The sequence below is a fragment of the Tiliqua scincoides genome, chromosome 2 (genome assembly GCF_035046505.1).
Source record: "Tiliqua scincoides isolate rTilSci1 chromosome 2, rTilSci1.hap2, whole genome shotgun sequence".
Classification (NCBI taxonomy): domain Eukaryota; kingdom Metazoa; phylum Chordata; class Lepidosauria; order Squamata; family Scincidae; genus Tiliqua; species Tiliqua scincoides.
In genome coordinates, this window is record NC_089822.1 from 175,099,488 (window position 1) to 175,112,243 (window position 12,756).

At 39.9% G+C, this 12,756-nt stretch overlaps 1 protein-coding gene across 2 annotated transcripts in view; it reads left to right on the forward strand.

Moving 5' to 3' along the window:
- Nucleotides 1–12,756, forward strand: part of DOCK2 (dedicator of cytokinesis 2) — a 337,258-nt gene that overhangs the window by 32,685 nt on the left and 291,817 nt on the right. For both annotated transcript variants that reach the window (XM_066613322.1, XM_066613323.1), the window contains exons 10-15: nucleotides 1,518–1,653; nucleotides 3,993–4,068; nucleotides 5,530–5,603; nucleotides 7,014–7,139; nucleotides 9,136–9,260; nucleotides 11,326–11,424. In XM_066613322.1, coding sequence (XP_066469419.1) covers nucleotides 1,518–1,653; nucleotides 3,993–4,068; nucleotides 5,530–5,603; nucleotides 7,014–7,139; nucleotides 9,136–9,260; nucleotides 11,326–11,424 — 636 coding nt within the window. The remainder of the gene's footprint in view (nucleotides 1–1,517; nucleotides 1,654–3,992; nucleotides 4,069–5,529; nucleotides 5,604–7,013; nucleotides 7,140–9,135; nucleotides 9,261–11,325; nucleotides 11,425–12,756) is intronic.

Below are 12,756 nucleotides of genomic sequence, written 5' to 3' on the forward strand. Positions count from 1 at the left end.
GTCAAGATACATGACCTCATAGAATAAATCAGGATCCAGTGGTAATTGACCCTTATGACTGTAGCTGGTTCATAGCTATATTTGGCAGAAGTTAATACTACGGTAAAGGGGAAAAAGTCATTATTAATCTTGTAGACAGATGTTACACTAAATAGAAGAGGTGTTTGAAATCACTGAGACATACAATTCCTGTCCTAAATGTATAATTACTCAAGGACATCTGTAAATTATTGCTAATGTATATAACTGAGGAGGAAAAACCCCTACCAGTTATCAAGGGACCAATGATATATATTTTTTATAGTGCAAGCTTAATGAACAGCGGTTTTATCATGTCTCATTTTTTAAAGTGGAATGCATAGGTAAGCTGTAGGTCTCAACCCAACAATATCCATTGACACCCTATAATTAGTTTAGTAAGTTTAACTTTTAGCAGCTACTCTGCAAATGCAAGGCTATTTTTTGACCTCCTCCTACCCCCCCCATGCTTAAAAGGCAGTTGTGAGGTTATACTTTTCCACTGATATGTGCCATAGTTTTTAACCTTCCTTAGTTTCCTTACTTTAACCTTCCTTAGTTTCCATGTTTAAGGGTCTTGAACCAGATTTCCAAACTGTATTTTAACTTTTAGCAAGTCTAAAAATTGGTTTATGGGGTGGAGGATTTAAAACTGAAATCAAAAATCCAGTGGGTGTGAGAATGGGCCATGTCAGCACCAAGTAACTGCGGACCTTGGAGCAAAGCCCATGGTGGCTCCTGCTCACTTCTGAGGAGGTAGTACACAGTATACATCATACCTAGGCCTGGGGTCCAAAAGGGGGCAAGATAGCCAAAAAAGGGACCAAGGAGCCAAAAAAGGGGAGCCCAAGAGCCAAATCATATTTGAAGGGAGAAGGAAAGGGGCCCCAAGGAAACTTTGTACCCCCTGATAAAATTCCTCTTGGGGGCTGCCACTGATAGTGAGGGTTCAGCGTAAGCCTGACTGTTCTGATGGGTGTAGGCGCCTGGCTCTGGGGAGTGTTTCTGCAATATCTTGGGTTTTGATTCTAATGTGCTTGCAAAATAATGCTTGAAATGGTGAAAGGATTTTGGAATCCTTCAGAAGTTGGCTTTTTTGAAATGTCCAGGTTTTATATCCTCTTATTTTACCTTCATAATTCCATTTTAAATTGCCTATTAAAATCGTTAAGCTAATTCTGATGGGTGAGTCATTTTCTTGAGTTAACTTAAAAATGTAAAAGTTGGCATAAATATGAGTGTCTGCTTAGTTGTTTGATTTACTTTAGAGTGACTTCTCAAGATACTTTACTGCGTTCTCTTAAGTTCTTGTTTTAAAACAGAAATGTAGACTTCTATAACTCAAATACAAATTCTGGACTGATTCTGGACTTTGCTTTCAAGGGAAATTATTATAAAGTCTTTCTTACACAATTCTAAATGAGTAAATTGTGGGTTTCTACTTGGCACAAAATTTTACTGTTCTTCTCTTAACTGGCCTTTGCTCTCATGTGTCTTAGGATCTTGGAAATAAGGATCTCAACAGAGACAAAATTTATTTGATCTGTCAAATTGTACGGGTTGGAAGAATGGATCTTAAAGACACAAATACCAAAAAATATACTCAAGGCATAAGACGGCCCTTTGGAGTGGCAGGTAACAAAAAATTAATGGCTGGGGATCAAAGGGTCTTACACAGTCTTCTTCATGATTGTGGGGATTTTTAGCTGCTGTAACTGCACTATCCCTCAATGCTTTCTTAAATGTCATGGACCTTCCAGATCAGCATTCCATTAAGTGGGAAAGGGCTGCCACAGGAAAAAATCAGCAATGTTCATCTCCTGCCCCCCCCCCACCCATGCCTGAATGGATGTACCTTGTGCACAGGTCTTTCTGAACCCCAACGAATGTAAAATACTTACTGCCAGCAAATGCTCTAAATAGAGCTGTATAAATCAGCTGCTTCATTACTCCTCCCAAATATGATGTAGATAAAAACATTTATAGCTGAAGCACTATTGAAGTAAAAAGAATGCTAAATGTTGCAGTAACTGAGATCTGGCATAGTATCAAGGGAGGAAAGTGGCTGTCTAGCCAAAGAACTTTTTATAAGTTTGCTGAAAGTGTTGCTGCTTAATGAAGATAGTCTTTGAAGATCTACTCAAAGACTATGAGAAGACTATTCAGGGATGTCTGTGAGGCTGGATGGGTGGCAACTGAGTTACGGACATTTGAAGATGGAGTGAGGGACCAAAACAAGAGATTTCATAGGTAATGGGAAAGGTGTGAATGATGTAAGCAATTTGTCCACTTGAGCACAGTGGACATGGCACAGTGTTTCTCAAACTGTGGTTTAGGACCCACTTAGTGGGTCATGGCCCAATTTCTGGTGGGTCCTGCAGAGCTCTCAATGAAAACACAGGTGGTGGAAAGATGAGATAACTATTTGCCTCAAGCCCTTCATAAACCAGATAGCTTCTAACTGCCTTGCAAAGAGCTGAGCTCCTGCAGTTTGCAAGCTTGGATAAATTTAGGAAGATAAATGTTTGGGTGTCTTTTTTCTGGTGTGTTTTTTTCCAAGCTGTCAAGGCCAGGTAGTGGGGGCAGATGATGACTGGGTCACATAACTGAGGGCGCAATCCTAACCCCTTATGTCAGTGCTTCCCAGCTCTGACATCAGGGCAATGCAGCTCTGAGGTAAGGGAACTAACATTCCCTTACTTTGAGGAGGCCTCTGTGAGTGACACCCAACTGCAGGATGCAGCACATGCCCCACTGGCACCACTATGCCAGTGCTGGAAAGCACTAACATAAGGGGTTAGGATTGTGCCCTAAGCCTCTCAAGGCTTGAGGCTATTTATTAGGGCTGCCTCATTATGAGAAATGGATCAAGTTTTTTTTGAAAGCAAGCAAATAAGGGCCCAGTCCTATCTAGCTTTCCAGTGCTGGTATAGCTGCAATGTAGCCCCAAGGAAAGGGAATAAACATTCCCTTACCTAGAGGAGGCCTCCATGGCTGCCCCCCTACCACAGGATGCAGTGCATGCCCCATTGGCACAGCTGCACCAGTGCTGAAAAGTTGTATAGTGTTTGACCCTAAACAAATAAATATTACTTGTAAGTGAATTTTTTAAAAAATTATTTCTTTCTAGATCATCTTTGTTTAAGTCTTGTGAAGCTAGATGGGTCTTGATAGAGTCCTGCCTAATTTTATCCAAGCTTGCAAACTGCAGGAGCTCAGCTCTTTGCAAGGCAGTTAGAAGCTGTCTGGTTTATGAAGGGCTTGAGGCAGTTAGTTATCTCATCTTTCCACCACCATTTTAAAAAGTGGGCCACCATTTGAGAACCACTGCCATAGCATAAGATACCATAGTAGTATGTTATAAAGTAAGAAGAAAACTAAAACAATTCACATGTGCAAGTTTTAGCCCTTGAGTGCTAATGTATTATTTAAACAAGTGCAACAAATTACTTGTCTCAGGGACCTTGAAGTCCGGTTAATTACTGTCTACCTGGGGCCTGGCGTGTACTGGGCATTCCCTGTTGTTATGTAATGAAATTAATGGATGAAGTGGGATATTGTAGTCAAATAATTGTATTATTTTTGTAAAATCTGAGTAATTTTGAGCACAGCTTTTTTGACTCTCTGATGTTTATTGGCATTCATTTTACTGGCAGCAATGTCCTTGGCAACATACTACTTGTACAGAACAATAGGTTTCTTTATATCTTTTTAAAATTGTATTATTTCATTTTCATAATGAAAATTAGGCTGAACTTTAGAAAAATGAAACCTGCAGCTTAATGAATATGTGGAGAAAGTAATTGCATTTTGTTAGTTAGAGCAATTTGCTTAGTGATACTGAGAGTCTCACCTTTAGTGTAATACCTGTCTAGAAGTCCAAATCTATGAGGTACTGTACATTTTAAAAAGGGGGAGGGGTTAGTTATCTTCATGCTGTTTCTTTACATATTTTGATGGATTATGTTTTCCAGTCATGGATATTACAGACATCATAAAAGGAAAAGCAGAAAGTGATGAAGAGAAGCAACATTTTATTCCTTTTCATCCGTAAGAAATTTTGCTCGTTTGTGTCTTAGTGTATAAAACAATGCATTCTCATATCAAATCTCCCACAATTGACGCAGAAGCAGTTTATTTTGCTATCCCAGATTATTTTATATAAGCAGGTTATTTTATCCCTGTTAAAGCTCTTCCATTTTAGCTATCTCCTATAAAACACTGAACTTCTCTTGAACAGAAGAGAAGTTCATTGTTTTATAGGAGATAGCTAAAATGGAAGAGCTTTACAAGAGATAGCTAAAAGTAAATTCACCAGTTTAACTGAGCAAGTTCAAATCTGGGGAAGAAATATTTAAGTGTTTTTGCAATCAGCATTCTTGGAAACAGACCCTTGAGCAATTTTGTTAAAAGCAAATTTTCAGGAACTGCATAATAAAGGTATATGTCTTGATTTACCTGAACATCTTAAGTGTAACTTTCTCAAAAGTGCCGTAATCCAAGACAGGCATATTTAAATCCATTGAAATCATTGGATTTAAACATGCCTAGCTCTGTGGTACTTTTAAGAGACAAGCTCATTTTGTTTCTTAAACATGTCAGCAACACAAGTCAGTCAGGGCCCAATTCTATCCAACTTTCCAGCGCCAATGCAGCCATGCTGCATTCTGCGGGAGGGGGGGCATTTATAGAGTCCTCCTCAGGGCTGCATCAGCACTGGAAAGTTGGATAAAATTGGGTCCTCAGTTAATAAATTCTGGTTGGATCCACAGATGCCTTTCCACATCTGCAAGATGTCTTCCACTTGCAGATAGGTAGCTTTGCATCTCTCAGTACAGTGTTGTACAAGAGAAAGACACACTCAATCCAAATATATTCTTCCATTTGACCAAACAGCAACCAAAAATGGAGCAAGAGAACTTTTATAGAGCCCATTTAGCGTAGTGCTATGTGCAGTAGCACTAGAACAATTTTTTCCTGCAGCACCACTGCTCTTGAATCTGCATCTGGTAAGCACATTGTCCTGTTTCTCTTCTTTAAAATAGCCATGTGCATGCACATGCACATGCGTGTACACGTGATTTTTGTTGGGGCCACAATGCAAGGTTAACCCTTTCCCCACCATGCCATGGTTCTGAATCAGAGTTCCCTGCAGCTGATTTTCTTTTTTTAAGAGAAAGATGGAAGCACCTTGGTGAGTTTGGTGTCATGTATAATTTGGCCCATTTGTTACCCTTGTGTAAGCATTCCGTTGATTTGTGGCTCTGGGATTATCTTCTTTTCATGAAGTTTGAAGCTCCTGTTATTTACTTTTGCAGCTTCTTACCATCATCTCCCACATCTTTATCTACTGGGGCTGACACAAGCTTTGTTACAAATCCAAATAGTGCAGGAAACAGAGGGCGTATGCCTGAAAACTTGTTCTAGATTCAGTTCCTACTTATTTTATTGAATTCTTATATGAATCCTCTTGTCTTTGAATTTCCATAATATTTTTCTTCTTCCTTTTAGAGTGCCAGAAAATGAGTTTTTGCATAATCTTTTAAGCAAGGTCATAGCACTCAAAGGCGATAGTGGAGGCCAAGGTAAAGTATACATGATCTTAAAAGTCCCATACACATACACACCCCAGGAATGACAGGTCCTTAGGACTGATTCGTTTTTATGATGCATGCCATGCAAATGCCTTGGGAGGATGTAGAGCTGTTGCATTGTTTATGTAGAAGCACTGATTCTTAAAACTTGATTTGTGAAATTGTATAAGCCGTTTTATTGGATGTACAGATACGGATTCTCACAAAAGACACTTCCTTGGGAGTGGAGCTTGGTGATGACTCATGTATGGTATTGCCAGGAGTGCTTTTTTAAAAATGTGTAACGTGCAATTTACAGCCCAGTCCTAACTTGTGCTGGAACAGGCAGGTTGGTTGGTCTGCGCTGTATCCAGCGCAGGGTTGGAGGTGACTGTGGCACAACTCAGGCAAGGGGGGTCTTTTTCCCCTTATGCCAAGCACTGCCCCAGCCACTGCAGTGCACTGGATCTGCACCAGCTAAATTGCTGGCACAGATCTGAGCATCCCAAAGTTAGGCTGGGCTTCTTGGGAGCAGGACTAGTATCCAGCCTTGGTGCCAGACACTGGTCCCACCCTGCTCCTGGGCCCAGCCCACCCACCAGTTCACCTGCCGCCCTCCCTCCTCCCACCCCAGAACGCCCCTGAAATGCCTCCCCTATGCCCTCCCCCAACCCCACACTGATGGCCCATCACCAGCGCAAACTCACCTCTGCCGCAGCTTGCTGTGGTGCGGGAAGGCCAGCATGAATCCTTGTGTCAACCTCTGCAACTTGAATAGAGGTGCAGAAGTGTCTTATGGCACATTTGCAATACTCCTGGGCCAGTGTAAGAGACTTACGCTGGCCTAGTGCGATCTCAGGATTGTGCTGTTAGTGTGCAGGAATCCTGTATAGTGGCCAGTGGCATAGCAATGTGCATTGGTGGGAAAAGGAAGAGGGAGGCATGAATGAAACATGCAGTAAAAGGTTTATTTTAATGACTAAAAAGGGGGGGAGGGGGAAACACAAAAATGGTGCTTAGTTGAACATGCCTATTCACTCCTATGGCTAGCTGACATAAAGCTACTTTTAACCATTCACTCTTGACTGAGCCCTGTATGTAAACTGTTGTTTGGGAAGTGTGAAGAAAGAAAGTCCTTAGGAGAAGTAGCAGAGCAAGAAAGGGGAAGCAAAGGGGAAGAAGAAATGTAGGAAGATTAGATCGGTTTCCCAGAGGGATCCAGGGATTCCCTAGACCTGTGTATTTTCATCAACTTAAAAAAAAAAAAAGAAAGAAATAGTATAATGGTCATGTTTTTGTGGGGGTCTCTTTCTTTTGTTACAAAAATTAATTTTCTTGAAACACCTACTAGATAAGAAAAAGAAACATTAATGTAGTAGTTCACATTTGACTATATGCACTGTTTTTCTTTTCTTATGTAAGGGCTGTGGGTGACGATGAAAATGCTTGTTGGTGACATTAATCAGATTAGAAAGGACTATCCTCATCTTGTTGACAGGACAACTGTTGTGGCTCGGAAACTTGGCTTTCCTGAAATAATCATGCCAGGTAAGAGGTTGTTTATTTTTCTACTGGCGTGCCATTTTGTCTTGCGTTTTTTTAGTTCAGATGCCACAAGGAAAGGGTGTGCATGTTGAATGTTGTGTGTTGCATTATTTATAACAATAGACGTCTGTCAAAGATGTTGAAATATAATACTTCAGCAGGTGGAAATGTGTTTTCTGAATAAAAACATTGATATAGTTGTTCATCATGATAATTTTCTGCTGGCTGACCCAGTTCTAACTTGGTGCATTTGGCTGCAACTTTGTGTGATGGGTTGGGGGCAGGAAATTGGTGGCAGTGCTCTGTCCACTGCTTCCCCCAGCATGCCACACCTGCAGCTGTGCGCCAGTCCTTGTTCTCTGGACTAGAGAAGTGGTGACCCTCTTCCTCAAGTACTGCTACTGTGAGCAAGTCACAGTGGCAGTTTTGAAATAGGGGTCTGCTGTGCCTGCAATCCTGTTGCAAGTAACCAAATGAATCAGTGTATGAGGCAGTGTAGCAGAGCTGGTAGTAAAGGGGAGCTCTAGAATTGCTCTGCTGCTACCTTTCTGCACTCCTGCTCACTTTTTCAAAATATATTGGGCTAGCATGATGGACAAAGACTTCCTCTCTTGCTTCCAGAATGGTCCATCCATACTGACTAGGCAGTTATCAAGGAGAAGGAGATGAAAGCAAAGGGAAGAAAGTTTGGGTGTGTATGCAACCTTTTAAAAAAGGGGAGAGAGAAATTTGTATGCCACTTCCGGTGCTACTTCAGCTTAGACCTGGTTCTGCCACACATGATGTTGCTTAGGAAGCATAGGTTTCAGGGGCTGAGAGGATAACTAACATTGGGATTTTGGGATTTCCATTAGCTCTTACACAAAATCAGCATTCAGTCTATTCAAGAACATGTACATCGACATATATGATTTTGTATCACAAAAGACACCTAGAATCAATAACATTTTAAAAAGCTGACGCTTATGTATGCATGTTAGCAAATTACAATATTGTTATAAATTCCATTGGGAGATGCTTTATAGGAAGGCATACAGGCAAGGGAGAGCACCAGAAAGCAGGTCCCTTGTTATCTTGTGTGCTCCCTGAGATATCTGGTGGGCCACTGTTAAGATTCAGGAAGCTAGATTACAGGCGTGATTACCTTTGGCCTGATCCAGCAGGGCTCTTCTTATGTTCTTATAGCTATATTCACTGTCATTTAAAACCTCCAGTTTCTTAACTAGTACATGCTGATGGCTTCAAAATTTCAAGTTTTGTCTAAATAAATAACTGGGTACAATTCACCACTTTTCTAATGGAAATGTTAACTCCTATCAAACTGTTTTCCCACTCTGCTTTGAAATCAATCATATCCTACCTACTCACAGGGGTAATATATTACTGAGAGTTCAGAGTGGTTCTTGAATTGCAGACTGGTGCAACCCATTGCCTTCATTTATGGCCTTGAAATATGAAGGCCAGGATTCCGAAAGGTGCTGTAGTACTTGTGAGAAGTGCATGTGATTTTTCATGTTTTTTTGTTGAACATTTTTCCTGGAATAGCAGACACTGGTGTCATACCAAAAACTCCTTTTGAGACTATTTTGTTTCAGAAGCTGTTTTCTGTGCTGCCTGGAGGGACGGAAGGGTCTAGTGTTTAAAAAGCTCAAAGCCCTCTTGAACACACAGTGCTAGATACACAGTTGTACAAAGCCTGACCCAAGAGAGTGCAGCAGAGGTGCGTGTGGCTCTTTCCCGCTTGCTGTTCTGTCTTGACTGTCCTTAACCAGAAGGGGTCATTGCAGGATGAGAATTACCTTCTGATGGAGAACCAACATAAAGCCCTTTCCTGGCAATGGCATCAACTCTAATGATAACTATAAGAGCTGAATTTCATTTTCCCTCGAATTTTCACCTAGCAATTAGTATGCAAGGCATAATTTTTATAGGTTTGGTTGAGTTACCTGTTTGCAATCCTTTTTATCCTGGTACTTGACCTTTTGCATTTTTCCCACAGGTGATATCAGGAATGACATCTATATCACCTTGCTATATGGAGACTTAGATAAGTATAATAAAACCACCCAGAGAAACATTGAGGTCAGCATGTGTGTCTGTGATGAAGAAGGAAAAGTGATACCAGTAAGTGTTGCATTCTTCCAAGCAAATCAAAGATGAACAAACTCAGCTTTGTTGTGTCCCTAAAAACAAATGCAGTTGTGGATAAATTTGTTCAGCAGTTCTAGCCTATTGGTTTTGTTCTATTAATATGTGTATAAGGAAAAATCTCACTTGATCTTGAACCTACCCAGAGTCCTGTCTATGTAGGCTTATAACTGCAAGCCTGTCTTATGTTTATGGGATAAGGAATGTCTGAATTTGAAAGCCGCCTGGCCAGATATATGTATATTACCATATTTAAAGGATTTTTAAAAAACATATGGCTATTAGGACTCAAGGGCAAAACTGACAAAGTTTCTTGGTAATGCATGGACATCAGGTGTGGTGTTACAATGGAAAAAACCACTATTGTATTATTTAGTAATATTTGTAATTTTGAAGAAATGATAACTCCTTGAATGGCTTTTAAATGGTCTGGGTTTGGCCCAGTTCACTTACCAGAATATTTCTGTTCCATACTTCAGGGGTGCACATTCCAGGCTAGATCATGTAGGGCTGTTCTTGCAAATGTCATGTATACCTACAGAAATGCAAATAGAAGAAAGAGACACACAGCCTGACAATTAAAGAGCAGTGAATAAACAAAAGAATTTCCTTTGTTAGTATATAAGTCCTTTCCAGAAGAATAAGCCCATTGAAAAACTGATTGCTTTGTTACAGGAGAAAAGATAGGTAATGTACTGTTGACCTGTAATTGTATACTTTGTTTTCCTTGAAATGCTTCTTTGAGATGTCCAGATTTCTTCAACAAACTCCTGGCTGGAAAGTACTTTTGAAATATGGGCACTTAAAAACAGAAATACTTAACAGCTTGGGAAATACCAACTTTCTTCAGTTGCAAAATGAAGAGGTGTACCTTTTGATCCTGTGTAATACTTGCACATGGGACAGTGTTCTCTTTCAGTGATGATAGATGTTACTGAATGACAGCTCATCAAAACTCTTTGCCAAGGAAATTTAATCCATTATAGGTTGAGCCAAATTAATTTGACATGGGCCCAGAGTGGATTGTTTTTTCTCCTCAAAGCAGTCCTTATACATGGTAGGAGAGTAAGACTGTGCCTTTCCACCTGTTCCACTATACATCCAATCATGAACATAATACATTATTATTTTGAATATTTTTATTGTAATTGACTGTATATACTGTGTTCATGTTCAGTATGAAGTGAGTGTAATCAGAATTGCTTATACAGGTGCTGTGATCTATTCTGAGCGATGCCACCCCATTCCATCCCACTACTAGAATCTGTACCAGCAATCTTTGCTTTACTGTCAAATTTCTAGGTTATTAGTTGAGGGGCAGAGTACATATTAGCTGAAAAAGGGTGAAAAAACTTTTGGGATATTTGAGTAGAAGACTAATTATTCAAAGAGTTAAAAAAAATTAAATAAGGAAATTACTTGTATAAGCCTTTTAAGAAACTTATAAGAGAGGATGAAGAAGCAGTAAGACAGTTGTTGATCAGCTAAGATGCGAAGTTGCCATGTCTAAGCCCCCCCCCCCTGCCTCCTTGGCTGCTATGGATGCTGGGTCTTCACTTGTACATTGGAAAATTGAAGTGCCCCTGCCTGGAGCAGTTGAGTTTATGTTAATGAGCTTCAGTTGGTAAGACAAAAAGAAGTTTTTAAGTTTTATGTCTGTGGAACAGAATCTTTACAGTTGGGACAGGTACAGCATTTCCAACCCAGAAAGAAGTGAGATGCAGGCACAGCCCTTGCCTAATTATGGTGTCCTTGGAAGTGCTTTCTGGCTGTGCACTTACCTCCTCTGAAGCAGCCAGAGTTAGATGGTTGAATGACTGGCAACGTTAAAAATGAAATTTTTATCCTTGAGGGATTTAGAAATGCCTGCCTATGTAAACCACCTTGAATAAAGTCAGAGGAGTAATCCGATGACCAGAAAGGCAGTATATAAATACGTTGTTGTTGTTGGTTGTTGTTGTTAAATTACAGTATATATGTGATGAAAGTGTTGTATGCACAGAAACTAAGAAGCTCTTTTCTTTATTTCTGTTCTTGTAAGAATGCTATTTGTTTAGGAGCTGGAGACAAGCCCACGAGTGAATACAAATCAGTTGTCTACTACCAAGTCAAACAGCCCCGTTGGATGGAGACATTAAAGGTGTGGCAAAGGGGAAGAGGGGATGCCTTCTGCTTCCTATTTAGAATCTTTCCTGATGAGGTGCTGCTACTTATGCTAAATTATAGACTTTTGAAATATACCTAAAGGAATGCAAGGCATAAAGGAGTTTGCATTTATTGCCCCAAAACAATACAATTGATATTTTAATTGGAACAACACTATAGTTGTTAACCTGCCTTGGACCTGTAAGATTGGGTAGAAATTCAAACACAAGTAATAACAGAGATCGTCTCATTTTGTTTTCTCCCAGTGTGTTCATTACCACATTGTACTTTTTATCATACTACAAGCAATGTGGTTCAGTAACCTGAGAAAATTACAAAAATACAGTAATTTTCCTTCCCAAACTCTCAATACAATTTATTTCCATCAGGCTTGTCCTTGTTAGAGAAGAATTAATAGACATCTCTCTAGGTTGCCTGTAACTTGTAATCAGCAAATTCTTGGAAGGTTTGATGGAAATAATTACAAAATGGCTGTAGGCTACCAGAGAAGCTTATTGTAAATCTGCTTCTTTTAAAGAGAGAGCACTATAGAAAATTATTGTCCTAATGTGGTTCTTAGGTAGATAATGAGTTTAATTCCATTAAGGTGTTTTAACAAGAGTAGACAGAAAGCAGCAGGGAGGAAAATGCGTAATATAATATATACTTGTACAAAAACATGTTTATTTTCCCCTGTTCAAAATGTCCTGTGACCAGTTTGTCTCCCAAAGAAAATCCAGGATAGACTTACAATGAAGCATTTGGACCTTTGTTAACCAGTCTTTGAAATCTTCTGTGCCCAAGAATATTCTAATTTTAATTAGCAGTGCCCAGCTGTACATGAGAAATCTCTACAGGTAGAGGTATCTGTGATGAATGAAAGTTATGACACATTCTCAAGAATGGTCCAGATGTATGAAATTTCTTTCATTTGGAGCAGCCTGGCTGTTCTGAAATGCAGCTGTGTGGAAGAAGTGATATCTGACTGGCACCATTTCCAGGAAACGATGTGCCTGAGCATGGGGGCATGCTTGTCTGCCATCAGAGTGATGAGAACCACCACCAAAAACTGATGGCTGTGTTTGCAGATGCACCAGGACAGTATTATGTTTTCCTTGTAGCAGCACCTCTAGGAATTGTTAGGCTATTACGTGTGGAAGAATTTTCACCTGGGTCTCTGTTTCTGCATCTGTGAATCCTGTTTATACAACATTCCTCTTTTAATCCATACTCAACATGAAAAACAAATAATGAAGGATTATTAGAAGTTGCTTTTTGAAATTTGGCTTTATTGGAAAGTAATCACTATTATCTTGCTCAGTGATAG